Below are 27,991 nucleotides of genomic sequence, written 5' to 3'. Positions count from 1 at the left end.
ATTCAACTCACAGCACCGCTGTGCCTACAATGCTTTCAGTATCACAAACACATTTACCTCCATTGTATTGGGGTAGTGGCAGAAATTGCAGATGCAAATGTCAAAATCTGTCCAAATAAACACCAAACTATCTGCTCTGCTAGATACCGTGAGGTAAGTGAGAAATTATTTTGCTTTATAATTTGGGTGAACTGACCCTCTAATGAGGAGTCCATATTGTTGGGTTATCCTATGATTTTTGCTCACGAACAGTTTAGCATCTGAGCATAGTATCAGTATGTTGTTGATTGATGAATCTCAGAATGTTTTTTTATTCCGCCAAAAAAGTATGGCAAGCAAAAAGTAAAAGTATCTTGTTTGATGTTAGTTTCATGCTTTTATTTTCAATTTGTATGAAACAAATTTGTGCACTTTCATAGAACGGCTGTGCTTAGCTGCAGTTAGAGACATACTGTTAAGAGAGGTTAAAGGTAGTTTTTCTTTGGCTGCCCTGTCACATTTGAATCACGATCATTTTGGAAGATTGTGCTGAGATGTACATGTTCTTATATTATCTGTTATTTTTTAATTTTATTATATAAATTTTTGTTTTAACATGTTCAAAATAAAATAAACTAACTAACTAATTTCTCATTCATCTGCCAATTTGGGGTCTCATCTGAGCAGTGCTGCCAGCACAACGGTAGCCGCTTATTGCTCACCACTGTGGATACTAATGCAGTTTGCTGAGAGCAAGGCTGTGTCCCTTACACAAACACTGGGGAGATGCGAAACAAAAGGTTGATTGGGTGTGTGGGAGGGTGTGCATGTAATGAAAAAGATTTATTGGTCAATTATATGTAAGCATTTATCTGGCTGCATGTCTACTAATCCAGCTATTTGTTTGCCCATGTTAACTATGGAAAATCTTGTTAACTGTGAGAAATATTTGCTCAGTCAAAATGAGAGAACAAAGGACAGAATAGATTTGACTGTTAATATGGTCATTATTGAAAGGTGATGAGCAGCAGGGAGAAAAGAGGGAGGGCAGAGACAGAGGAAGTCACAGAGGGAATGAGATTAGAGCGAGCACTACTCCCTCTCTTCTCTTCTCTCTCTTCTTTTCTCTTCACCACTTCAGTAAAAAAACCCATAATTCATTAGTTACAGCCTCTCAATTAGAGACCTTGTGTATGTGTGTTTCCTTTTGTATGTGAGCCCATTCATAGAGAGAATCCACATCTGACAGTGTCTACTCCAGCTGTAGTGCATGTGTGTGTGTGTGTGTGTGTGTGTGTGTGTGTGTGTGTGTGTGTGTGTGTGTGTGTGTGTTTGTGTGTGTGTGTGTGTGTGTCAACCTGAATGACAGAAAGAGAGAGGGAGAGGGAGCGGACAGGCTCATAGGGAAGATCTCAGCAGGGGCAACAGATCTGGATTTGCTCGGCTGAAAACACCAAACACAACAGGATGGATTTCTGCACGACGTGAACGCGACCGAGGAACACCCGCATCACACATTAAAAAAGGTCGGCAACTTTTCCTTTTTTCAACAATTTCATGTATGCTGCTGATGCTTCAGGCTGCTTTTCATGAAATGTTTCCAAATGTTTTTAAGAATGAGACAGAACGGGAACAGTGTTAACCTATTCCTGCTGAATACAAAGAGCCATTATTCACCTCAAATGTATCGGTCTCTTTTCAGTTGTCAGCAACTTTATTCAGTGCGTTACCAGTGCCTGCAGAGCAGTCTTAAGAGACAAACACTTTTACAGACAGATAGGGAGATATATGGAAGACAAAACAACACAAAAATGAAATAGTAAAATGAAGGAAGAGAAAGACATAAATGTTCAATGAGACTTGCAGCGGGGAAGAATTCATGTACATTCAGTCACCAACTTGGGAAATAAGCAGGCTTCCCATGTGGCAGATGAGAAAAAGAGGGAAGGAGTGAGTGATGAGTGAAGCAAATGTCCCCCTAGATTGAGAAAAAAAAGGAGGGTTGCATTAAAAAGTGCCTTTTAGGGCAATGAGAACAAGACCAGGGTTTGTTTGTGTTTAAAATGATGTATGATTCACCCTGTTCATCATAATAAACACAGAGTGACAAAGGAGCTGCACACAGACACACAATCGGTATCAAATGTATTGGCAACTGCACTCAAGTAGAGCAATTAACAGAAATGAGAACGAGGTGTAAAAATATACACTTCACCACAGGGATAAACTAACAGCCAGGCGCGCGCACGCACGCACGCACACACGCACACACACACACACACAAGCTCATTATCTACTCTGGCCACTGACCAAAATATTTTCCAATAAGTTTTAACTTTTCTTTCTGTCAATTATAAAAAGAACTTTGTAACACCTTTAAGATCTCCTCACAATTTAGCTTTTCATGCACTGAATATCTGAGAATCAAATGACTCAACCTACTTGTGGAGCCTTCAAATGCACTCAGGTTCGCTGTGAGATTTTATAATTTTATCACTAATGTAATATAAATTAATAAAAAACATTAGTTTATTGTTTTGTGGAATCATTCATATTCCACCTGTTATTTTAAATTTGGAGTTGTGTCTGTCATTTATTGTCATACGTCACTTGTATTATATTTGTAAACAGTCTTTTAAGGGACGACATTTTTAAGGAAATACTGAAGACTTGATACTTGAGAGAAATAGATTGGTTGACATTGTGTGGGGAAATGGTTGAGAGCTTCTGACGCATATCGAAACATCACTTTCTTCATACTTTCATCATTCCAGCATATGTCTGACCCCTAAGTGGGTCATCTAATCTGTGGTATTGCAGAGGCAATTTGGAATTCATGTGGCTGAGCCTTTAGGTCTGTTTTCAGCTGATCTGGCTCAGAATATAATATCTAACATGTTTGAAATTCAGGCTACTTTTATCTCCTGGCAATCTGTTGTTTGAGCTGGAATAGTGTCTGAATGCCTATGCGTGTGCATACAGTATGTATGAAAATCTTTCATATTTTCACATATATGCATGTATCTGAATGTATATGGCATTCCTGCTATTGGCTTAGCTCGTCTTTGTCTGTTCAGGCACACACACACACACACACACACACACACACACACACACACACACACACACGAATATGGCCCAAATGCCATGACATTTTGCCACACATGGATCTTGTCCATTATTCATGAAAGTGAAAGTGAAAAGCTAATACCATAACTGAACAGACAACAGAAGGTTTATCTTGGAGGTTAAGATTTTAGTAAATAATTTCAATTATTCAACGGTTTCAATTAGAAACAATAGAGTCAAAGGCTACGTTACTATCTTTAGCTTTGTTTCCATCCACTTGTCAATCGAATTTTCTGAAGTTCACTAAAAACATTCATGCAAATAAAGCCGGTGAAAGTTTTTCCATCCAATGGCTTTAAAGCGAATAAAGGCCTATGTGTAATGACGTTACATGCTGTTTTGCGGTCAAATTGGTATATCAAATAGACTTAAAGGTCCTATGACATGCTGCTTTTTGGATGCTTTTATATAGGCCTTAGTGGTCCCCTAATACTGTATCTGAAGTCTCTTTCCCAAAATTCAGCCTTGGTGCAGAATTACAGCCACTACGAGACAGTCCCACAATGAGCTTTCCTTAGGATGTGCCATTTCTGTTTCTGTAGCTTTAAATGCTACTGAGGAGGAGAGAGGAGGAGAGAGGTGGGGCAAGGTGGACGGTGGGGGCGTGGCCTTGACCAGCTTGCGGCCACGGTTGTAGCTCTATTTTCTCATGGGCGGGCCAAATTCTCTGGGCCGCTGTGGGCGGCGGGCAAAGCAGAGAAAGGGGAGGTAACCTTTCCCCTTATGACGACATAAAGGGAAGATTCCAGATCGGCCCATCTGAGCTTTCATTTTCTCAAAGTCGGAGCAGGATAGCCACGGCTCGGTTTACATCTATCGCCATTTCTAGCCACTGGGGGACCATAGGCAGGCTGGGGGAACTCATATTAATGTTTAAAAAAAACTCATAAAGTGAAATTTTCATGCCATGGGATCTTTAAGACATTTTAAGGTTTTTCCATTCATTTTCGCACTGAATCGCACAACATTCAATCTAACATTTGTGAACAAAGTTTGCTAGCCGAAATAGATTGTGCCATCTACCTACAACTGATTAATAGTTGTAATAGTGCTTATGTGCCAGCTAATAGTGACATATTAAGCTATAATAAGACAACGCTATCAAAACATTGCTGATGAAGATAAATCATGGCATTTCTTAGATTTTTGCTATCTAAAATGTTTTTTTAGATAGAATTTTGCTCGTAAATTAAATTTAAAAGGTCTCTCGTCTCCTCGTTCGCTGACTTATATCTGTCTTTGTTGACACCCGCCATGTCTGCAAAGAAAGTGAAAATATGTGGCGGAAATTACCTACAACTTCTTCATTTGTGGTGGGTTGCAACCAAACCTAAAACGTCAAATAACATCAGCCTTTATCGCATAAGTTGTTTACCAATAGAAAATCTAATGAGATCGAATGCAGAAACTTTGTGTCGATATTCAATTGAATTTTACTGTTTTCATAAGGCATTTTTCATTCGATATTACTTAATTTTCATAAAAAGGTGTGGATGGAAACATGGCTTCTGTTTGGCCCTGAATGGGCAAGCTATTGTAAATATATTATATAAATAAAAATAATAAAACCAGACTCACATGAATCTTCAGAATAAACAGATAAAAGTATAGATTTAATGTGTTTTTGCTCTACTAAATAACAAATCCTTATGGGTCCAAGCCCGAGGGGGCTGGGAGCTTGTAACCCTATTGTAATCGCTTTTCAGTTCATTCTTTTTCCACCGCTAAGAGTGTCGCTGCAGCCTAACCCGTGCATGGTGTCTCGGTGCTGGTCCACAACCCTGCAGGGACCTCAGGCACAAAAATGAACACTTCTGCCACTAGGTGGCGCCATAATAGAAAAGAAACACGTTTTAGCCTATAACCCCCATACCGTGCACCACACATTTAAAAATTTTATATCCTCGCGTTCCCTGAATGTAGCTAATGACATGACGTAGGTCACACTGATTTACACCTAGACTTTTTTCGCAGCAAAATCCTCCTAGGCCATGCGTTCGATCTGCACAAAACTTGGCCTATAGCATCTACAGACGGACCTGACAAAAAGTTATCAAAAGAATTCTGCTCCATTCAAAAATGCCACCAAAACAAACTTCATATAAAGTAAATGCTGTCAAGACAAAACTTTAGATTCTCGTTTGGCACGACACTCAAACTCACAGTTACGAAGCTTGGCCAATAGTGGGCGCTATAAATAGAAAATGGTTATATCTCATGAAGCAGATTTTATTTTTGCAAAATCACAAAATATGCAAGTGACCAAACACGAACTTTAGCATATCTCGTCCAAAGTAAATGCTATCAACACGAAACTTGAGATTCTGTTTTGCCATATTCAACTTTGAGGCTCGGAACCAAACTTGGCAAAGATCAGCCATTAGGGGGCTTCACAGATATGAAAAGATTATATCTAATTAAGGGCTTATGTGATTTGTACAAAATTTGGAGGGTACAATCTAGGGCCACTTCTGAGGCCATGGTGTACTGATTGGTCAAAATGGGAGTTGCCTATTACAGCCCCAAAAACTGAATTGGTGCTTTTAAAACGGATGTTTAAAATGAATGTAAATGGGAATCTTGCATTTTCGATTTACTACTTGTATTGAATTTACTACAGACCTCCATGGGTCGTCGAGGGAGACTCGCACCAGTGAGGCTTGGAAAATGTTATCTCTGAAAACAATAGTTGCTACTGTATGATATTATTGGCATATTATTAAAGCTGGTTGATCATTTTCTAACACATCAAACACCTTTAGAGCATAAAACTGCAAAGGCATGTACAGCAAATGTTATAATTTAAATAAAAACAAATGTCAGGCAGTCGTAAAACCCAGTATGCATGTAAAATACACACTGCACAAAAAAATAAAAGATTGTGCAAAATATACTGAGGACAACAAGAGCACAGGATATTTATGTGGACAGAACTCATAAGACAAATTGTGCCAAATATACACTGAATACTCACAGTCAGGAAGATTATAAGGAGATGATAACAAAATGAAGAAGGGTGAGAAACAGATTGAGAAACTGGAGCAGAGGAAGCTTCACGGCACAATGTCTCAGGAGGAGTTTTGCTGAACATACTCTGCCAGCAGAGGATGAGATAGTTTGGGGGAGTGACTTGCAGAGATTGTGCAGCTCAGGAAGGAGTTTGATCAGGACAAAGGGGAGCTTTAGAAGTCAAGGCTCAGTGTCTATAGATACAGGCTGGTTGTGGACAAACAATATGCTCAAGTCGAGACTGAACAAGCAAAGGTGGAGCACAGGGTGAAGAAAGCTGCGGAACTCATGAGGATAAATTCTCTCAAGGCAGCCCAGTTTGAAGAGTGTGCAGTAGAGATAGCCAAAGACTGTACAGAATGTATTAAAAGCTCTTGACGTAGCTGATAGGGCAATGCTGACATTGAAAAATAAATCATGAAAAGTCATAGCTGAGAGTGAAATAAAAGAACATTTCTGAAAGGACCAATTGATGAGCTCCAGACAGGAATATGCAGGGGGAAACGGGAGTATGAGGAGGCTGAAAGGCTCAAAATGCCTGAACTTCCCTGACTGGGAGTGAGGGGGAGATACTTATTCTATGTTAAATTGTCAATGAAAGACAATGTGAGTGAATGCAAGTCAAAGAACGTCTGGCTTGTGATGTCAAGTCGCAAGGAGCGCGGTCATGGAAGGCTTGTATCATGTGGACCCAATGACAGTTTTGTTGTCATTACTTAGAATTCCTCAAGAGGGCAGCAGAAATTACGCACTATAGATTTCAAAGCGACATATTTATGCTGATGTGAAGCGCTGTTCATGTGGTTTTCGAAAAGTAACTGATAAATAATTATCATTTGGTTATCAATTTGGTGTGGTGGTATCAGCCGGGGGGAAAAACAGGTATGGGTAACCCTTATTTTTGCCACAAACTGGGCATTATCAACTAGGGCTGCACAATATATTGTTGTTTTTTTTTAATCGTCATTGCGATATCAACCAGCGCAACAAACACATCGTGAAAGACAGAGATTTTTTGTGTTTGTTAAACTACTGTGTTTGATAAAATATCAGTAGAAAACTACTTAAAAATGTAACTGTCATTCTTTTTTTAGTGGTGCCTTTTTTCAATTCAATGTTCAATTTGTTCAATAAAAGAATGTTGCAAATTATTTCCTTTCATTTGTTTTTAATTCAACAAGAGGTTTGTTGTATTTTAGCAGAATACTGAAAGTACACTTTAATATCTGTTTAGTTACTGCAAGTAATATCGCGATATCAAGCTGATAAAACAATGTTGTTGTATGTCTTTTGAGCTGTTAAAGACGAGGTCTTCAAGCCCCAAAACAGAACATTAGGGTTAAGCAACAGCTGAAGTTAAGCCAGTATCTTGTTACAGAGACTCAAGAACAAGTGAGATTACAGCTCGGTGGGAGAGAGATAAAAACGAGGCACAAAGGGCAGAAAAAAATAATCCAGTCCAGCTTCAAGAGCCAGTGATTTATTCTCGCAGTCTCAGAAAATGCATAAAAGGAGGCTTAGCTGACCAAAGAACTGATCAAAGTCACGCTAGTGTTGTGTGGAGAGAATCAGCATAGAGATTGAGGCTCAGCTGGTGACTGCACCCAGCTGATTGAGTAGCAAGCAAAGCATGATTGCAGAAAATGACATCTTGAAGAAAAATAAAACCCATACATTTAGAGGAAAGTGAGATAATTTAAAGAGCAACTTAACACCTCATTTTGCAGACCTCTAGCGGTTTAACTTCTCACCTTGCTGCAGTGATGTAGTAGTGTACTCCCGGATGTGGTCAGTACACCGTGACATCACTGTTGGGTGTGGTTACAGGTGCAACATCATTTACCCATTAGCCCTTGGTGTTCTCTGTATTACGCTTGGAGCTATTCCTAAGGAAAAAAACGGATTCACTTAACGTAGGTGTGTGTGTGTGTGTGTGTGTGTGTGTGTGTATGTCTGACCTCTTCAGCCTCAGTGGGACTGCATGGCATGCCCTCTTGAAGTAGATTAGCTTAAAAAAGAACTGAACGTACCTTGTTGCCTGGATACAAAAAGCATCATTAAGCCCAATTATCAGCCACTTCAGCTCACAATGATTCATGTTCATCACAGATTTGAAAACAACATATCATTAACGACAGCAACCTATACAGAGCAGGAAAGAGTAGGAGGGGAATGACAAGAGGAGGAAAGTAGATAAGATGATGAAAAGGTGGCAGAGTAGAAGAAATTAAAGCAGAGAGATAGAGAATGAGTAAGTGTGTGGGGGCTGAATATGTCTAATGAAAAGGTGAAACACTGGCTGTCTGAAACAAAACAAAACCTGCAATCACTGATCTCTAATCATGCACTTGTACACTCACACCCACACACGGACACGTACACACAGATAGCGGAACAGATACAGAGATGAACATACATCGACATTGTATGCACCCATAAAATGATGCACATACACATAGGCCTATATTGCCAGGAATGAGGGAACATGCACACGTACAATTTATGCAACACATAACAAAATAATTGGAATGTGATGTAAATATTGTAATTTTATATGATCATGTCGCATGTATAAGAGTGTCACTGTTTATTATGTATGCTCAATATAGCCTGACTATTGTACTTTTGGTAATGATTACATGATATTAGGGATGTCACGAGAACCGATACTTTGGTACCAACTCTGTACCAAAATTCTGAAAACGTGCCGGTACTCATTTTTCCACAGTACCGTAGGTACCGGGGGATGCAGTCCTTCCGGACCTGAAGGGGGCAGTATATACGCCTAAGGTTAAAAATGTTCTAGACTGCCGCTAAATGCTGAAGAAGACCACCGACCAGCACGGAAAAACAGCGAATAGCCCCTCATCTCCCTGTACGGCTTGACCGCATTCAGCTTCTGGCTTTACCGTACATCTACGGCAGGCGGCTTTCACGACTTCACCTGGAACTCCCAAACCGCAAGTGAGTCTATTTCTCTCTGCCGTTGTCTATCACAACGTAGCGTGTGCTCTGATGGCGCTTGTTTTAACGGACCTCTATAACATCAGTTAACTTTAACCAGCCCGGTTCTTTGTGAAAAACAACAACGGCAGCGAGAAACAGATGTAACTAAACATGCTTGCTGTCTGGGAGTGAGAGACGTTACCATACGCTGGCTGTGTGGTGATGCCAGGCTTCAAAACAATGGGCTGTGGGGTCCAGAAGACTGACGTTTTCGTTTTTGTAAATCACGCTCTCTTTGGCCCTTCCACTCTACACCATAACAGAAAGTTGAAACTAAAGGAAAACACTGAAAGAAGAGTGACATGACGCAGCCCCCCCATATTTAAATAAAGGAATTAATGTTTAATGTAATTATTATTAATTTTCTTTCTTTTTTACACACCGTGGTATTGACTTTAGTATCGAGTATCGTGTACTTTTGTTGGTATCAGTACCGAATACTAAATTTTTGGTATCGTGACATCCAGGGTGGGAAATTAACTTTTTTGCCCACTAGCCAAAGTGGCTGGTGGATGCCCAATTTTACCAGCCACTTACATTTTTTACCAGCCACTTTTTCCGGAATTCAAATTTATCAAAGAAAGTGCACTATTATACTTTTAATTGCTTTATTAAATTACTTATTATTAATACATATTTTATTAATATAAATGTATTTATTATGTGTCAGTAGCTTGTTGATCTTTACATTGTTAGTTAATTTCCTATCCTGGCCTGAGACACACATTCATACTGTTTGATAAAGGACTTATTGGACTTAAACTTATCATTGATCTTACAATAACAAGTGTAGCTGTCCTCAATTTAGGTCATCCTGTACGTCTCACCTCCGGTTTTTCCTGCATCCTGTGTGTGTGTGTGTGTGTGTGTGTGTGTGTGTCTCGTCAGTCGCGGGGTAGAACTGAGCAGCAGAGAGCCGAAAGGATTAAAACGGCAGCAGCTCCTTAAACATCGTTACATTGATGTTAAAATGTATACAGGTTGGCAGGACGGTCTGAAATGTTTTGCGCGGTCTTTCGCTGTACGTTTGTCAATGCGCCACTTGTTCGAGAAGTACCTTCTCTTTTTCTTTACTTGGCTCTCAACTGTTTGTACATCCATAGCTACTGCTGACTCCGCGGCGGGCCTCTTAACACCGGGGATATGTCGCCACATTTTTTAACAGATAATTTTCCTTTCGTCTATACCTCAGCTCAGCTAGCTAGCTACATGTGTCACGGACTCACGGACTAGCGCTGAAAACTAGCTACTCGACTATACGTGGTCAAAGCCACGGCTGTGAACGATTTCATTTCCTGTAAGTTCTTCACAATAAAGGTCCTCCGTTATGTTGGTATTTGAATGTTTTTATTATGAAGCAGCAAAATCTGGACATTTTGGGGATTCATTAGCAGTAACGTAACGTGACTCCTATAAGCATTGTGCATTGTTACTTAACAACAGCATTCTTTGACAAAAACTGTCCAATCCGTTACAAGGAATGTTTTACAATCCACCTGCCACTGTGGCTGGTAAACAAGGCAAAGTCACCAATGGCGGGTATTTTTTCAAAGTGGCGGGTGCTAATTTCCCACCCTGGTGACATCCCTATATGATATGGCCTTTTTTTAAGTAGAAAAGCCTAACTAGGTAGTATAGGTGTGAATCTTCACTGATCTCCCGATTCGATTACAATTATCAGGTCAGCGATTCGATTCGATTCAATATCTTGATGCATCACGATGCTTCAAAATAAATTATTCTATTAAAGCCATATAGGATATTTGACTTGACAAACTTGCATTGTCAAGTGCAATGCTCAAGCTGCAATACGTAACTTTAGACTGGAATGATGAATTGTTTGGGTTCATTTCTTTAAGGTAGCTACCACGAAGGTTTACCTATTTTGGATTAGTCATATACCACCCTACTTTTAACCTGCAAATCTATTGTGCTGTATTGGAATAATTGACCCCAGACAACTCTTTAACTAAAAAGGTACTGTTTACTGAACAATAACTTAAATGTATAAAAAACATTTAGCCGTTAGATTGAATAAAAAAAAAAACATAACACAAATCACACCCTTCAAATATGCTAACTGCAATATTTCTTCAAATGATATTACACACAACTACCCCTTTACCAGTTTCTCTATCAGTTTCCACTTAAAGGGGTGATAGAATGATTAGATAGGGTATTTCACACTGTTCCTTAAGGTCTCCTAATGGGGTATGTAACATTGATTGGGCTGAAGCAGGCCGGAGTCTGTGACGGAGGACAGGCAGGGCGGCGATGTAGCAACCCAGGCAGCACCGGCCGCTGAACTCCGACACACAGTCGGACAAAATTTGCAATTAGCCATCCATTTTCGTAAAACGCCCCATATTTGAGCATTACATAGTTGATTTCTCGCATAAAAAAGTTTCAGAAGTGAATTTTGTAATGGAATAGCAGAGATCTGCGTGACCTAGATTCAGAAAACTACCTGATCTCAGGTTAGTTGTGTAGCCTATGTAAATGTTGGGGCGTGACCATTCTCTTAATACACCCATGGGCGTGACAAAGGTACAGGTTTTGAGATGCTTACGTAAGCAACTAGCTTTGTTGAGATTCGCCCGTTTTCAGCGGCAGTTTCAAAATATGAGATTTTCATAGTAAAGGGGTGTCAATGGGATTTTGAGCTTCTATGTATGTCCTATTTACCCACTGTCGTTATTCAACTATGACAGGGTAAAATCGGTTTTGCATTCTATCACCCCTTTAAAACACTCCAGCTACACAAAATGATTCCTCCTTACAGCAGTTTCAATGTAAAACTTACTCAAACCCTATTAAACCACTGGGTTAACACATACACCTACCCACCCACACACACCCACACACAGCGAGAGGAAAAAAAAGAAAAAGGTTGCTCAAGTGGACGTGCAGCAGCCAGCAGGACGTTATCTTCAGTGAAGGAAACTTACAGTTAGCTGTTAGTCCAAGACACACATCTCAAACACGAAAACCAGTCACCAGCTACGGCAAAGTCCTCTTCAGCAGGGAAACACGCTGTCGTCCTCTCTGGTCCAAAATCAGCGTCCTCCGAACCAGCAACTCTCCGCTGTTAGCTCCAACTTTAGCTAGTCCATTAGCTACAACTTTAGCCAGGCACACTAGCACAACGTTTGTTCTAAACCACTGCTGTTAGATAGGAAAAGTGCCGTAGTGTAGCTACACCTCTTCAGCTTCGTTATTCCACTTAGGTCATTTCCAAGCTAACTAGCGTTAGCTTGTTTCTCAGTGTTTTCTTTCCTCTTCTCGATTTGCCATCCTCTCCGCTCAGCCGTGTCTCTGCTCAGCCATTTTGCGTGTGTGTGTCTGTATTTATTTGTTTGTGTCTGCCTGTCTCCGTCTGTGTGTGTGTGTGTGTGTGTGTGAGAAACGGGTTAGCTAGGCTACTGAGAATGTTATTTTTCATTTGAATGTTTATGCCGCGGCCGGAAAATTAACGAGCGACGTCATTGCGTTATAATCGATTATGGTGGGCCACTGCATCGATGCAGAATCGTCCGCGATGCAATGCATCGATTATTTGATTAATTTCAACACCTCTACTAGGTAGTCTGGCTATCACCAGACCAAGCTCAATCTTTTAAGACTGAACATTAGTCTGGGGAGTCTGCTCTGTATTTTCTACTGCACAAGAGGCGTGATCAATGGGCATAGTTCAAATGACTCTGTACGCAATTGGATAGTCCTTCAACCAATCAGACCAACGATCCGGGTGACGTAGCAGCGACAGCGGCAAGAAAGGGTTGCTGCGCTTCGGTGGCCTAGAAATCTAGACGCACCCTAGTGGCAGCAAATTTATTTTGCAGCCAGGGGGGTCTAGGCACTCTCCGTTGGCTTGCAAGCTGGAAAAAACAAATTTTGGTCAGGCCAATCACATCGTGTATAGAGTCGGTGGGAGGGCTTATGGCTGCTGCTGGGATCAGCAGTCTTCTGGAAGACTTGGAGCTACTGTACGTACACACCGCCGCCGACTTGAGCTTCTAAAGATACCGGAAGTAATTCATTTTCAATGGAAGCTGGCTTCTCTCAGCTGCAAGGAGCGTCAAATCTGTCGGCGTCGCGTTTTGGCCGTTTTGAGCATCCAGAGCGTCAATCAGAAAGTTGAACTTTGGTCAACTTTATGGTAATGAGCTATGACGCGGTTCAGCGGCAAGCAGCGGCAAACGGCAGCAACCAATCGGAATATAGACGTCCTTCGTGCTGGCTGATCCCAGAAAAACATACGATGTAAACTTTCGTTCCTACAAAACATTAGCTCCGTGAAAATGGAGGAAAAGCTCATAATCGCCGTTGCTGGGTTCCCTATCATTTATGATATGACGTTGTTTGCGTATAGGGACCAGTTAACGTTACCTGCCGGTCACATGGTCCCTAAACAGTCTGCTCACGGTGAAGTCCTGCACGGGTCAACAGCTGGCGCTCGCTCTGCCTGCATTCTGCTGCGGTTCAGCGGCTAACGAGCGAGCTAACTGCTAACAGACACCGCCGCGACCAACAAACAATACAAATTCTGTCATTATATATGCAATTTATAAAAGGTTTCTAGTGTCAGTGTACTGGCCGTGCAGTGGCTGCTTGTGCTTTTTCTTCAATCGTGTGTTGAACATGATCGAAGAATGCTGCTACGTCAGAGCGGCCAAAGCGTCAATAAGCTTCCCCGTACTTTTTGACAAGTGTCCTCGACAGGGCGGCCAGAGCTTCTTTGCAGCTCAAGTCGGCGGCGGTGTGTACGTACAGTTAAGCTTTTCTTTGAGAAAAGAACAAAGCACGGCACAGAAATCATTCTTAAAAAAGGAAGATGTGTTCGGAGTTTTGCGGACCGGATACGGCAAAAGTTTAATCTATCAACTAGCTTCGCTACCTTCTTCGTTGCTCTGCCTGGTTGTAGCGCTATCCTAGGGCTGGGCGATATGGCCTAAAATTAAAATCCCTGATTTTTTCAAAAAAAAATCGATTTAAGATTTAAATACATTTTTTTCTCCCTCTACTTAAAATCAATCTGCAGATGACAAAGAAAATGTTCAAAACAAGTATTTTGCGGATGCGTGAGATAAAGCTGTTTTCACACATACAGGTAATTCACTTTTCGTTCCTCGCTAAAAGTTCAAATCATTTTAACGTTATTGCGCAACCTTGCCCCTATTTTCACCTGCTGCTGAGTAATGTACGTTAACATCCCATGGTCTCTTGAATGTAGCATACCTGTAGCAAGCTCCTTCGTAGCGATAAAAACAAACGTCGAAGCGGAGCTCCGTGCTACAGAGCGGTGATTGCAAGTTGTTTAAGCCGCTACAGACCTCCGTCACAGCTCAGTTGTATCAGCAGCATTTAGTAGATGTGTTGAGCCACAAAAGAGTTCCACAACACCGCCTCTGGTGCCCAGCATGGTGCTCCTTCAGGTCAGCTGTAGCTGGTGGTTCAGTTATCCGAGAATAGGTGACTCTCAGCCGGGGACAGTGCACCGCGAGCGGCCGGTCATTTTGGCGGAGATTACAGATAAGTAAGTAATGAAACGACTGGTTAAGAAAATAATTAATGTTAGTCCCTGTCGCTGCCATGTTGTTTGTGTATCTCTATGACAAACGCGCGGGAGGAGGGATGAGCCCGTTCGGAGCTACGGGAGCCCAGAGGGGAGCGTCGGCAGATGTTAAGGAGAAAATCGATTTTTCATTTAAACAAATCCACGTTAACTACACATTCGAGTTAATCGATAAAATCGATTTATCGCCCAGCCCTACGCTATCCTATTACGTGCAGAGGGAATTTGAAAGACAACCGTTTATCCCGCCCCTCTGATTGAGCTCCGTCAATGGTGAGTTCCCAGACCTAACATCTTGATGTGGGTCTGGCTTGTCAGGCTAGCGCTTCGGTGGCCGGCTTGTTGAATGTAAACAAGAAGCTGCTTGGTCGCTTCTCTATTGTCATCGTGTTAAACCTGCCAATAGCACGCCAGAGGCCTGTACTACGAAGCAAGATCAACATGGCCTGGATTTCTTTCAGTTACCCAGCTTCACTAACCCTAAAAACCGCGGTCTCGCATAACCTGTGTCACGACGGTGGTTAACAACTAGTTCAGTCAACCCAGGGTTTCCCAATCCAGTGGCGCGCGCGTTGACATAAAAGAGGCGGTGTTTGCACAGCACGACCAATCGCAAACATCTACCAGAGCCGCATGTTTTATATAAGAAGAGCAAATTATAATTCTATATAAATATGTAGAACACAGACTCGGTTTTACAGGGAAAACGCAATACAGTCGCTGCTTCCTAAAACAGGAAGGAAAGCTGGCAAAAAGAAAATAGCCGACGCTGTAGATGTGTAAATCACAACTCTTATCAATATCACTTCCTCATCAGTCAGGACCAAGATCTGACCATAATTACACTTGTGCTTTCCATAAACTGTCCTGGCTTTAGCCTATTATTTCAGTTGCTACCCTGGCAGTGGTAAGTGATCGTGAGAGCAAATAAAATATATAATAAAAACATAATTCAAACCAATGTGCGCATTGCGACACACGGCTCAAGAAGCCGATATATAATCCCCTCCCATTAAAATATATATATTTCATAAAAATAACCATCAGGGAATGTTAACGGGGTTGTCAGTCTCTAAATATTTTAACTTTTATGAGCGCACCCCTCTCTCCCCCTCTCTCTCTCCCTCTCCCTGCGCACCGAGCTCCGCCTGATCTTCTAAGAACGGTGACAAAAATTTATGAAATTGTTAATATACCTGAAATCAAGATGGTCATTACAGGGGGATAGATAGAGGACAGCAGAAGGAAGGGAAATGCATGTGCAGTAAATATCCATACTGTAGGGATGTGACGGTGCATCGTGAATCCGTTAAAAATCTATTTAAACCTCAACCGGTTGAGATAAAAAATCAATGATAAGACAGCTTAGGTGAGAAAGGGGGAAGACATGCAGGAAAGCGTCTCAGGTCGGACTCAAACCCTGGACCTCTGCATTGAGGCATAAGCCTCGAAGGTATATGTGCACCTGCTCTATCAACTGAGCCAACCCGGCCACATCAGGACGCAATTTTTAAACAGCCTAGGGCGTAATGCTAGTTAACATACAGCAGGTAACATTAGTCTACCGTTAGCTAGCAGCTGGCTTAATTAAACACGGTTAAAATGCTGACAGCTAAAGAGTCTAACATGTGTCACTGGAAAAGGATTCCAACAGCGGGACGTCAAATAGTCTGCCACTGAAGACACAGAGGAGACTAGCTGCACTTTGAGACACCGTGGACACCGGCGCTGTAAACAACAGTGACGGGACTTAGTGTTGCGTTTGGGTCCAGCTCCGTAAGCTTGTGTTTCGTTCAATGTTGTTGTAAAATACCCTTCTGCCGTCTAGTGTTTCTTCTTTTTGCCATTTAACAGCAAATGACTGGTGAAAGTTGTTATGAGTTATTGTTATTACATTTTAAATAAATCATTTAAATGTAACGGTAGGGTTCCACACAACGAAATACCTCGCGAATTTTGGCCAACGAAAGTTTGCCTCGGGGGCGTGGTTGCGAAAACAACACGCAAGTCCGCAACATTTTTTTAAATGTCCCGGGCTGTCAGAAGACAGGGCGGTAAAAATGCACAGCAGCAAACCATCGGTAAAATGTTAGCTCATAAATGCTCTGGTAACCTGGCTATATAGCCTAGCTGCCTTGCTATGCTTACAATGAAATGCAATGTCCGAACATGCAAGCGGTTGACCTGTCGGCTAGCTGAATCATTTTGAGTGTTTAAACTATCTACAGTGGTCTATTTGGTGGTGTGTTTGCCCTCTTTAAGTTTGTGTGACATATAAACAACAATCCGTGTTGCTACAAGTGTCAATGTTCGCCAACAAAACATGTAATCAAACAAATGCACAAGTAGCCTAGCTAGCTAGCTGCCTGGCTAGGCTACAATGAAATCCAATGTCCGAACATGCTAGCGATTAGCCTGTCGGCTAGCTGAAAAGTTCGAGTGTTTAAACTAACATATACAGTGATCTATTTAGCGGTGTATGTGCCCTAACTAAGTTCGTATGTCATATAAATCACAATTTGTGTTGATAGAAGTACCAATGTTCGTGTAGAAACATTTTAATCACATCAAAATTTTCATGATACGGCGCTGATAACCTCCGCCATCTTTGTCAGACTTTTTTTGTAACTCCCGCCTCCAAACACAAACACACGGACCCGATTGGTTCTCGAGTGGTCCTCATTTGAATAAAGTTAAACTTTCGTCAACTTTATTTCGCTCCCCTCGGCGATTCGCTCTCATCTCGCTCAATCAGGGCGAATTTCGTCTCCATTCAACCTCAATGAGAGCAAAGCCAAATTTCGCTGTGTGGAAACCTACCGTAACAATATGTCCTTACATAAAACAAGCCATTCTTTAATGTTTATTGTTTTATTTAAGATAAAATACTTATTTCAGTTGCACTTTTGATAAGAGGGCACATCTGCTGTTTTGCACAGTTTATATAAATAAAGGAATATTTTTCAGTCATTTCATTCTGTTAAAAAGAATTGGGAGTTAAGTGTATCGTTATATCCCTACAATACTACAACTCAGAAAATTTGCAGTAGAGAAAGAGTCAACAAAAGTGACAAGACAGTTTTTGATTGGGCTGGGAAGGCGACTAGGAGTATTTGATAAAGAAAACAGTTTGGAGAAGAGAGCATGCAATCAGAGAAAGAGCAGCCTATCCTCTTCCCTCATCATTATGCTGTGTATATCCCTGAAGGTACAGTGGGCCGTAAATTAAAGAGAGCAGAGTTCTAGTCAACTGTTATAATCCAGAGAGAGACAAACTGAGAGAGAATAAAAGGGAGTGAATAAGTGAAGAGGAAAAGTGTTTGAGGATAGAGTGGCTTGCTTAAACGCGACATTGCTCAATAGGAGATAAAGAAAAGTGTTGTACCAGGTCGGTCCGTGTACTTTTTCGTTCATTCGATTTTCATTTCATAAACAGGTATTAAAAAACAAAAAACGAATGGTTATTTGATTTTCGTTTTAAAACATGACATTTGAAATTGAAATACAATGCGTTTTTTCTTTTTCATTGTCGAAATGGGATGGGAGAAATTTAAAATATGCTGTGATTTTCATTTTCTATTTTATATAACAAAAATAAAATCACTCGAAAACAGAAACGAAAAAAGGCTTGTTTTTTTATATTCAGAGACCGGATGTTGTCATTTCCAAGGCAACAGCGCCAGCCTAGCCTACCAGTGTTCAGCCCAGGCCAAAATTACTTTGGAAACCTAGCTAGCTATACTCTTGATAATCCTTGGGGGGAATTTTATTTCATAATGTCACATGTATTTATTACCCTCTCTCCCTGCCTCCCTGTCTCTACCCACCGCAGACAACTTCGCCCGAAGAGAGTCGAACCAGCGGAGCAAACAGACTTTCGGTTCACGGCTGTAACGTTACCGTTACGCCACCGTTAACAATCCCAGCAAACTTTCTGTTGCTGCCGTTAAGCTTGCTGATCTGGCAGAGAGTCACCGGGGGTTCGGGATCAGATCATAGGGATCAGACCTCCGGTGCTGGGTCTAATATTCTAATATTAGCTGCTGCTGCAGCTAGCTAGCAGCTAGCCACCAGCCCTGTGACCTCGGTCCCCGCGGTTCGCTCCCCGGGACTGACTCTGCAGAGTTGGCGTTACCTGCTCTATGATCAATGAGCAATGATCAAGGATTACCAAATTTCTCTCTCATATTGCTCCTCATAACCACTGAAAAACTAAAAAATCTAACCCAAAGTACAATTATTATGGACGTTAGCTGACATTAAGGGTTTCTGCTTCATTAAGGGAAATTGTAAGGAAAAAGCTTAACGTGGTTAACCATTAAGCTTTTTCACGTTAAGCGATTTTTTTATCACTGTTTATAAACAGTGATCAAAAAATCTAACACAAAGTCGTTATGGACGTTATCTGACTGATAACTGACTGATATTTGATTGATCATTGTTTAGGTACATTAAAGTTAAGCTTTTTCACGTTAAGCGTTTTAGAATGTCCCGGCTGCAGCTGAGGGAATCTGTAGCCTATAACTTCCGTTTTTTGCCTCCCTTTACATAAATATACATATGGCTATGAAATAGATCATGAAATACAGGCTTTAGTCATAATACTTCAATAGCCTAAATACTGTATGTTTTACTATGTATTTCGAGGGACTTTTATTTATTCCATCTATTTATATGCACGTTATATTTAAGGGAAGTTTGGTTATCTCACAGACTCAGACTAAAAGCAGCAGCAAGCCTGCCTGACATCAGTCCATCATAGCATATCACTATCTGCAAATAAAATAAAATATGAATAAATCACGGAAGCGGCAGATTCCCAGCTCAGCTAGGCGCGGTAACGCAGCTCTGCAGACGGACCAGAGTCAGTCAACACCGGGAACGCGAAGGGGGGGGGGGGGGGGGGGTAACAGGCTGGTAGCTGCAGGGTAGCAGCTAATATTAGAATAGACCCAGCACCGGAGGTCTGATCCCCATGATCTGATCCCGAACCGCCGGTGACTCTGCCAGATCAGCAACAGAAAGTTTGCTGGGATTGTTAACGGTGGCGTAACGGTAACGTTGCAGCCGTAAACCGAAAGTCTGTTTCCTCAGCTGGTTCGATTGGGGCGAAGTTGTCTGCGGCGGGTAGAGACAGAGAGTCAGAGGGAGGCAGGGAGAGAGGGGAATAAATACATGTGACATTATGAAATAAAATTCCCCCCCAAGCATTATCAAGAGCACAGGTTTCCAAAGTAATTTTAGCCTGGGCTGAAAGCAACACTGGTAGACTATGCTGGCGCTGTTGCCTTGGAAATGACAACATCCGGTCTCTGAATATGAAAAAAAAAAACTTTTTTAATTTCTATTTCCGAGTGATTTTATTTTTGTTATATGAAATAGAAAATGAAAATCACAGCATATTTTAAATTTCTCCCATCCCCTTTTAACCATGAAAAGGAAAAAAAACGCCTTGTATTTCAATTTCAAAATTTGTATTTTAAAACGAAAATCAAATAACCATTTGTTTTTTGTTTTTTAATACCTGTTTATGAAATGAAAATCGAAGGACCAAAATATACACTGGACCGGGTCCGTGTACTTTTTCGTTCATTCGATTTTCATTTCATAAACAGACTTAAAAAACAAAAAACGAATGGTTATTTGATTTTCGTTTTAAAATACAACAATTGAAATTGAAATACAAGGCATTTTTTTCCTTTTCATGGTCAAAAGGGGATGGGAGAAATTAAAAATATGCTTCGATTTTCATTTTCTATTTCATATAACAAAAAATAAAATCACTCGAAAATAGAAACGAAAAAAGGCCTGTTTTTTCATATTCAGAGACCGGATGTTGTCATTTCCAATGCAACAGCGCCAGTGTAGGCTACCACTGGCAGTGGTGCTTTCAGCCCAGGCTAAAATTACTTTGAAAACCTAGCTATACTCTTGGTAATGCTTGGAGGGACTTTTAGTTCATAATGTCACATTTATTTATTACCCTCTCTCCCTGCCTTCCTCTGACTCTCTGTCGCTACCCGCCGCAGACAACTTCACCCAAAGAGAGTCAAACCAGCTGACGAATTGACTTTCAGTTCATGGCTGTAACGTTACCGTTATATTAACGTTACCGTCACAGCGCCAAAGTCTGGTCCCAGCAAACTTTCTGTTGCTGCCGTTGAGCTTGCTGATCTGGCAGAAAGTCACCGGCGGGATCAGATGTTAGAATGTTAGAATGTTAGAATGTTCGCTGCTGCCGCTAGCACCAGCCCTGTGACAGGGTCCCCGGTTCGCTCCCCGGTGCTGACTGACTCTAGTCCGTCTGCAGAGCTGGCGTTACCCGCTCTAGCTAAGCTGGGAATCAGACGAATCTGGCACGCTCGTGTTTTATTCATATTTTCTTTTCTTTGTAGATAGATATGCTTTGATGCACTTGCTTTTAGTCTGAGTCTGTGAGACAACCAAACTTCCTTTGAATATAACATGCAAATAAATAGACGGAAATAAATAAAAGTCCCCCGAAAATAAATAAAAGTAAAACATATAGGTTATTGAACTATAATGACTAATGCATATGTTTATATGTATGCCAAATTTATGTATTTAATAGCCATATTTATGTATATTTATGTAAAGAGGTGCAAAAAATGGATGATCAGTCATTCAGGAAGTTAGGCTACACGAGCTACTCATGGATGTATTAAGAGAACGTGCTACTGCCTTGAAAATGCAACATCCGGTCTCAGAATATGAAAAAACAGGCCTTTTTTCGTTTCTGTTTTCTAGTGATTTAACTTTTTGGTTTATGAAATAGAAAATGAAAATCGAAGCATGTTTCCAATTTTTACATTCCCTTTTGACAATGAAAAGAAAAAACGCCTTGTATTTCTTTATGAAAGTTTTGTTATCTCACAGACTTCGACTAAAAGCAACTAGCCTGCCTGGCATCAGTGCATCATAGCATATCACTATCTGCAAAGAAAAGAAAATATGAATAAATCATGAGCGCGGCAGATTCCCAGCTCAGCTAGAGCGGGTAACGCCAGCTTTGCAGACGGACCAGAGTCAGTCAGCACCGGGGAGCGAACCGGGGACTCAGGTCACAGGGCTGGTGGCTAGCTGCTAGCTAGCTGCAGCAGCTAATATTAGAATATTAGACTCAGCACCGGAGGTCTGATCCCCATGATCAGCAAGTTTAACGGCAGCAACAGAAAGTTTGCTGGGATTGGTAACGGTGGCATAACGGTAACGTTACAGCCGTGAACTGAAAGTCTGTTTCCTCAGCTGGTTCGACTCTCTTCGGGCGAAGTTGTCTGCAGCGGGTAGAGACAGAGAGTCAGAGGGAGGCAGGGAGATAGGGTAATAAATACATGTGACATTATGAAATAAAATTCCCCCCAAGCATTATCAAGAGTATAGGTTTCCAAAGTAATTTTAGCCTGGGCTGAAAGCAACACTGGTAGGCTACGCTGGTGCTGTTACCTTGGAAATGACAACATCCGGTCTTTGAATATGAAAAAACAAGCCTTTTTTCATTTCTATTTCCGAGTGATTTTATTTTTGAAATAGAAAATGAAAATCAAATCATATTTTAAATTTCTCCCATCCCCTTTTGACCATGAAAAGGAAAAAACGCCTTTTTTTCAACTTCAAATGTTTTATTTTAAAACAAAAAACAAATAACCATTCGTTTTTTGTTTTATAAAACCTGGTTATGAAATGAAAATCGAATGAACGAAAAAGTATACGGACCCACTGACCGTACCAACATTGCATTGACAAGTGTTACAGACTCAGAAGGAAGAGCTGGGTCCAAATTGGTGCAACAAATATTATTTTGATTTAAAAGGAGTGACCTGTGCAAAACATATTACTGACAATAGTCAGCAAAGTTGTTCAAATCATCAAGTGGCTTGTGCATCAGCTCTATCGCTGACAGTAGGGGGTGGTAATATCCTGTCTTGCTATAAATTTCTCATAATACTTCAATGTAAAGGCTCAGTAACAACAACACATTAAACATACAAACATACATATTTTCACACCACTTGACATGAGCAAAACTCTCCATTGCTCCACACAATCCGCATGCCATGATCAACTGTTTGCCTAATTATCTACAGGCTTAGGTTTAACCCAATGGGTTTAACTCTGCTAGCTAGCTAACTGTCAACTGTGTAACTGTGTTCTTAAATTTAACTCACTACGAATTCACAAATTAGTATAGGACACAGTAAAAATGTATAAAAGAACACCAAACAAACTACTAGGGTTGTTTTTAACATTAACTAAACATTTCACTGGGCTTTAGCTACTCCAAATGGCCGTTAAGGTTAGTTAATACTTTCCTAGCCGGCGCTAATAACTAATGCTAATCGCTAACACCTAGCTAACGTTATTCGTTATGCTAATCGCTGATGCTTCCGGCACATACACATATCCCAGCCTTGCATGTAGCGTTAAACTCAAATTTACTACTAATTTACAGTATAATTTCCGACCCGAACAATTGTTCATAGTGTTCACAAAAGTTTATATCGTATGTTGTCACGGTCCAACAGTTCAAATATGTTTATCTTACCTGTACAAAACATGTTTATGACAATAGTCAGCATCACTCAACATCAGTGCGGTGAACTCACGATCGTGACTGTGAACGATGCTGATAGCGCTGAGCTCTTAACGTCCTCTGCTGAACTTTTTTCGTACTAGCACAGACCATATAAAAAATGTCTAATTTTTAAATGGGGGCATTCTAATATGCATCTAGTGTTTTCTAAACCAGTTTTCACACGGTAGCCTACTTCACAAATGTACTGAAAATGGTCTGTTAACACCTTAGGGGCCACACATGCAGTTATTGTATTGCAGCTCAAAGGCTCATGGAGAAGGTGAATATAGTTTACTCCACTCCCCTAAATATATAATGTGAAGGCTCACATATGGTCCATTATGAAATGCATAACCATGAAATGGAGAGAAAGGAGGGGAGAGCTGTCAGATAAGAAAGAAATGAGCACATGCCATTGTGAGGCAAAGAGTGTGTGCGCTGACCCCCTGCTTTCATTCTAGTAGTCATGGTCAATCATCCCTCCCTTTGAAGTGTCTTTCTCTGCTTTCATATATCAAGTCAAGACACAAGGCTGGCCTAACCCAAATACAAAACAGCCTCTTTTGCTCTCTGTCTCTCACCAAGACTGTGAACATTTCTGCACCACAATGCTCAGTCACATCGTCTAGTTAGTTTTGTGCCATGCAGTTATTTGCAGTGGAACATTATTAGCAATATCAATGGAGGAGGGTTGGCCCTCAGCTGTCTTTGTGAAAGCTGATTATGAGGAGTTTAATTTAATCAGAAAAGGATGTCTTCGTTTATGAGCATACGCGGCTCCAGGCACCAAGCCTGACAGGCCTTTAATGAGACATGCACTCCCCCTGCTGTTACTCTTTATTATAGTCCGGCCACTATAGCTCTTTTAATCTGTCAATCTCACAGACATGTTAAAGCAGAGTAGTTCATGGTAGTTTTTGTGATTACCCAGATATTCATTACTATACACATGGGTGTTGGACTGTGGGGAAAAAGGGAACTAAGTATGAGGGCCCACAAAGATAATTCAATCAGGAGAGACTTCGTTGCAGATATGCAAGATTTATTTGTAAGTTACATATGCAAAATATGAATTAGTCTTTGGAGATTAGACTCCATCGTATAAAATGCAGATATATTTTAAAGGGTTTAGGAAAACCCGAACATATCCCCGATGGAGTCTAGACACTGGTGGTGGTGGTGGTGAAAGGGGCACGAAGACCAGAACTAAGGAGTCGAAGGGAGCGGTCAGCCGGAAGAAAACCGAGAGTGCCGGGTGAAGATGCCTGGAGGTGGAAGGGGAGGAGGAGGGTCGCACTCTTGCCTGAAATGACAACTGACAGCCGCAGAGGAGAGAACAGATTTAAAACATGGATGTCATGCTGTGATTGGCTTGTGAAATACGAGGCCGAATCTGATTGGTTTAACTGAAAAGCAACTCTCAAAAACAGCTGATCAGTTTAGGAGAAAAGTGATAAAGTTATTGAAGTCTCCCTGAAAGAATTTACGCTGAGCTACATTAGAATTAATAGCTGTGGATGCAGGAATGGCCCATATAGAGAATGCCTATATACAGGGTCCAGAAACGTTGTGCTACGCCCCTGCTTATACATTCTAAATGTTCACATTGCACTAACTTTCAGAACAATTCTGTAACCCCCCACTTCCGAGAGTCATATTTTGTGTATAGTAAAATATATAGCCTACCTTTGTATACTTGACTGTGAAACATCCAATAATAGCATATTGCTTGAATATGGGTATTTCATACAGATTTCATACATTATAACATACTATGGTGATTGCACTTTTTTTCTTTTTTAATGCTGCAAATACATATCTTTCCAAGTTATTTATCTACAGTTTATAATCTCCTTAGCCCTGAAAACAAGTGTTTTAGCTTAATGGTAGATGGGTAAGGTTAACCATCTAGGGCAATGCAATACATATTTTTTTTAATCTGTTCTACATCTTGGGGTTTCTTGAAGTGTTGGCCCTGAATCAGAATTGTAGACATGCTCTGTCTTTTAATCTCAGCCAAAGCTGAGGACGTGGGTGAAAACTCTTGTGTCAGCAAGCATCTGCCATGCTGAAGTGTCCTGGAGGGAGAAAATAAATCTGTGGCAGCTTCAGCAGACAAAAGATAATTTCTCCTACAGGCCATTTAAAATGTTGAAGTGTCTTTCTGTTGTTTTTTTTCACAATAGATCTCACTCATCTTTCTTTTTCTCTCATGCAAATCTATATGGAACATCAGCCAGGATGTCAGGAATGGACGCGCTGTTGGTGGACCGTAATGAGACTGAAATCTCTCCAATAGACAATGGGACCTTCCTCCGTTTCTCCCCAACCTCTGCTTCCACATCTGCGGCTGCCTCGTCACCAGGACGTCCGGGCAACGTTTATGTTTACGTGTGGCTTTTTTTCGGCCTGCTGGTATTCCTCCTGACGCTGCTCATCATCTCCCTCCACAGGCTGAAAAACATCATCTCCTCCTCCTCGTCTGTTCCCGACTGCAGCAGCGAGGGAGGGAGCTCCTTCACCAACATGGAAATCTGTAGCATCTCGTCCCAGAGGTCCACCATCTCCTCACTGTCCACCTAAGGGAGATGGGATGGAGCACATACAGACACATAGACATACAGTATATGTCCATGTGCTTACATGGTAAGCATGCACACACACAAAGCCCATGGAGGTCCAGTGCCTTCTCACTGTGACATACAAATACAAAAACACTTTTTCAGCCACAAAGAAGCGGACAGCATGGCATTATAGTACATTCCGTGCATGTATATTCTATTTCCGGTGGTCCAGTGAGTCAGGTATGTCCATGCGATTTGCATAGGCACAGGTGAAATATAGCTCACAATGTGATGAAGAGGTATTGAGGGTTGAGACTGACTGAACCCCTTTGAGCCTTATTTCAACGACAAAGACAGATGAACCTGAGAAACTGCTCTTCCTCAGCAGGAAAAAGCATTGGAACTATTGTCTTTCTTCACTGTTTTTGTAAAGGTAATTTATTGTACTGTACTTGTCATATTTACTGTGGAACAAATAATATTGCTTTATAGTGCGTACAGCATGTCTCATAATGTCTGTAGACTACAGTACATTGCCAAATCAGAATTACAATAATATTTAAGACCATACATTGTACAGAAATGCATGCTTGTGTCTCAGTTGTTCAGTAAGGCTTTGGGAACTTTTTTTTTTTTTTTTTACCACTTGGCAAATTTCTGTATGATGCCCCTGGGGAAAGGACAAGACATACTGCTGTGGATGTAAAGGTGAGAAAGAAATGAGGGCTGTCTCTTGGACTCTTGACAGACAGTCTGACTGCAGCTATAGACCAGGTCAAAACTGGCATAAACAACAAGATGAAATTCTGGTCCTGAAAGACAGTTGCAGTCTCCATAGTGACTGATGCTCTGAGAGCTCTGTGCAGCTGTCAGCCTTGTCTGTATTCCAAGTATAACTACAATAATGGTTGTTTTGGCTCAACATACATCATTTTTGTTTTAATACCGTAAAATGTTTCTTTGACATGGCAACAAAAATACACACTCGAAACAAATTATTAGAAAAAGATTCATTCATCTTTGTCACACTTTGCCATAAAATTCAATATGAACTGATGGCTTGTAGAGCAGCGATGACGGCTACGAGGCCACGGACAATACAAGGAGTCATATCTGTCAGTGTTCTTATCAACAAATCCTAATTTTTTTCAGTTGATGGTACTGTGTCAGCCAAACTCTTTGGTTCCCCAATCACAGTGTTGACTATTGGTTCATTATCTCAGCTGTTGACAAACATGTATGGTTATTATGTCTAGAACCTGTTTGGTTTAAAGTACAAAAGATGTTTTAAATAATAGCTAAATGTTGGTTTTCAAGTTAACCAGGAAGTAAACTCTTTGTTTTAGCCTGGTGATGTTAAAAGAATAACCCCCTGATTGAACCCCCTGACTGTGTTTTGTTATATTAAAGCTCACATTTTCAGTTCTAGTCCTGCAAACACAAATCATTCAGTGAAAGTAGATTCAATTATTTTCCTTGCATGATTTACTGTACTGGATGTAACTGCAAAGCTGACTTTTGTCCCTGGATTAAATGAATGCAACTAAGGATTCCATCCTCTCTTACACATTGTACATATTCTCTTTTTTCATGCTTGTAAGGGATGTGTTCCTACTTGTATCTCTATTTGATTACTGGGTCTGCTGCATAAGGTGCTTTAATATCCTGTTAACGGAAACTCCCAGCACCATGAGCCCAACAAGTCTACAGCAACTTGTGACGCATGCAATTAACCAAACTCACACCTGAAACTTTACACAGTTTATCTTTAAGAAGCTCCACAGGAGAGGCTTTGAGTTACATGACTTGCTTAAGGGAACTTGAGTTCTTTCATTGATTCGATTTAAGCAGGAGACAATGCAGGACCAGATCCTACAGATGGAAAAAACATACAGCTAGTGCTGGAAATAGAAACTGGACACGTTGTTAAACTAACGCTGCTCTGTACGTCTTAGGTCTGTGTTCTTAGGAGGTGCTGCAGAGAATGACGGACAGTAACAGACTGAAATGTGTTTCTTGAAATCATCTGAAGAAGACTGGTGTCTAGTGAATGCAACAATAACACACCCTTGTGTGTTAAAAAGGAACCTTTTAGTGAAAAAGCATATTTGACCAATAAAAAGTAAAGTCATCAAA

At 40.9% G+C, this 27,991-nt stretch overlaps 1 protein-coding gene across 1 annotated transcript; it reads left to right on the top strand.

The window, feature by feature from the left end:
* The first annotated feature begins 1,019 nt into the window (after positions 1-1,019).
* On the top strand, positions 1,020-27,991 carry LOC120543720 (serine-rich and transmembrane domain-containing protein 1). Its single transcript, XM_039776918.1, has 2 exons — positions 1,020-1,505; positions 25,528-27,991. The coding sequence occupies exon 2, from the start codon at positions 25,533-25,535 to the stop codon at positions 25,872-25,874; it is 342 nt and encodes a 113-aa protein (XP_039632852.1). The 5' UTR covers positions 1,020-1,505; positions 25,528-25,532; the 3' UTR covers positions 25,875-27,991.

The sequence above is a fragment of the Perca fluviatilis genome, chromosome 16 (assembly GCF_010015445.1).
Source record: "Perca fluviatilis chromosome 16, GENO_Pfluv_1.0, whole genome shotgun sequence".
NCBI lineage: Eukaryota > Metazoa > Chordata > Actinopteri > Perciformes > Percidae > Perca > Perca fluviatilis.
The sequence above is the reverse complement of the archived record's forward strand: the minus strand, read 5'-3'. Positions and strand labels throughout refer to the sequence as shown.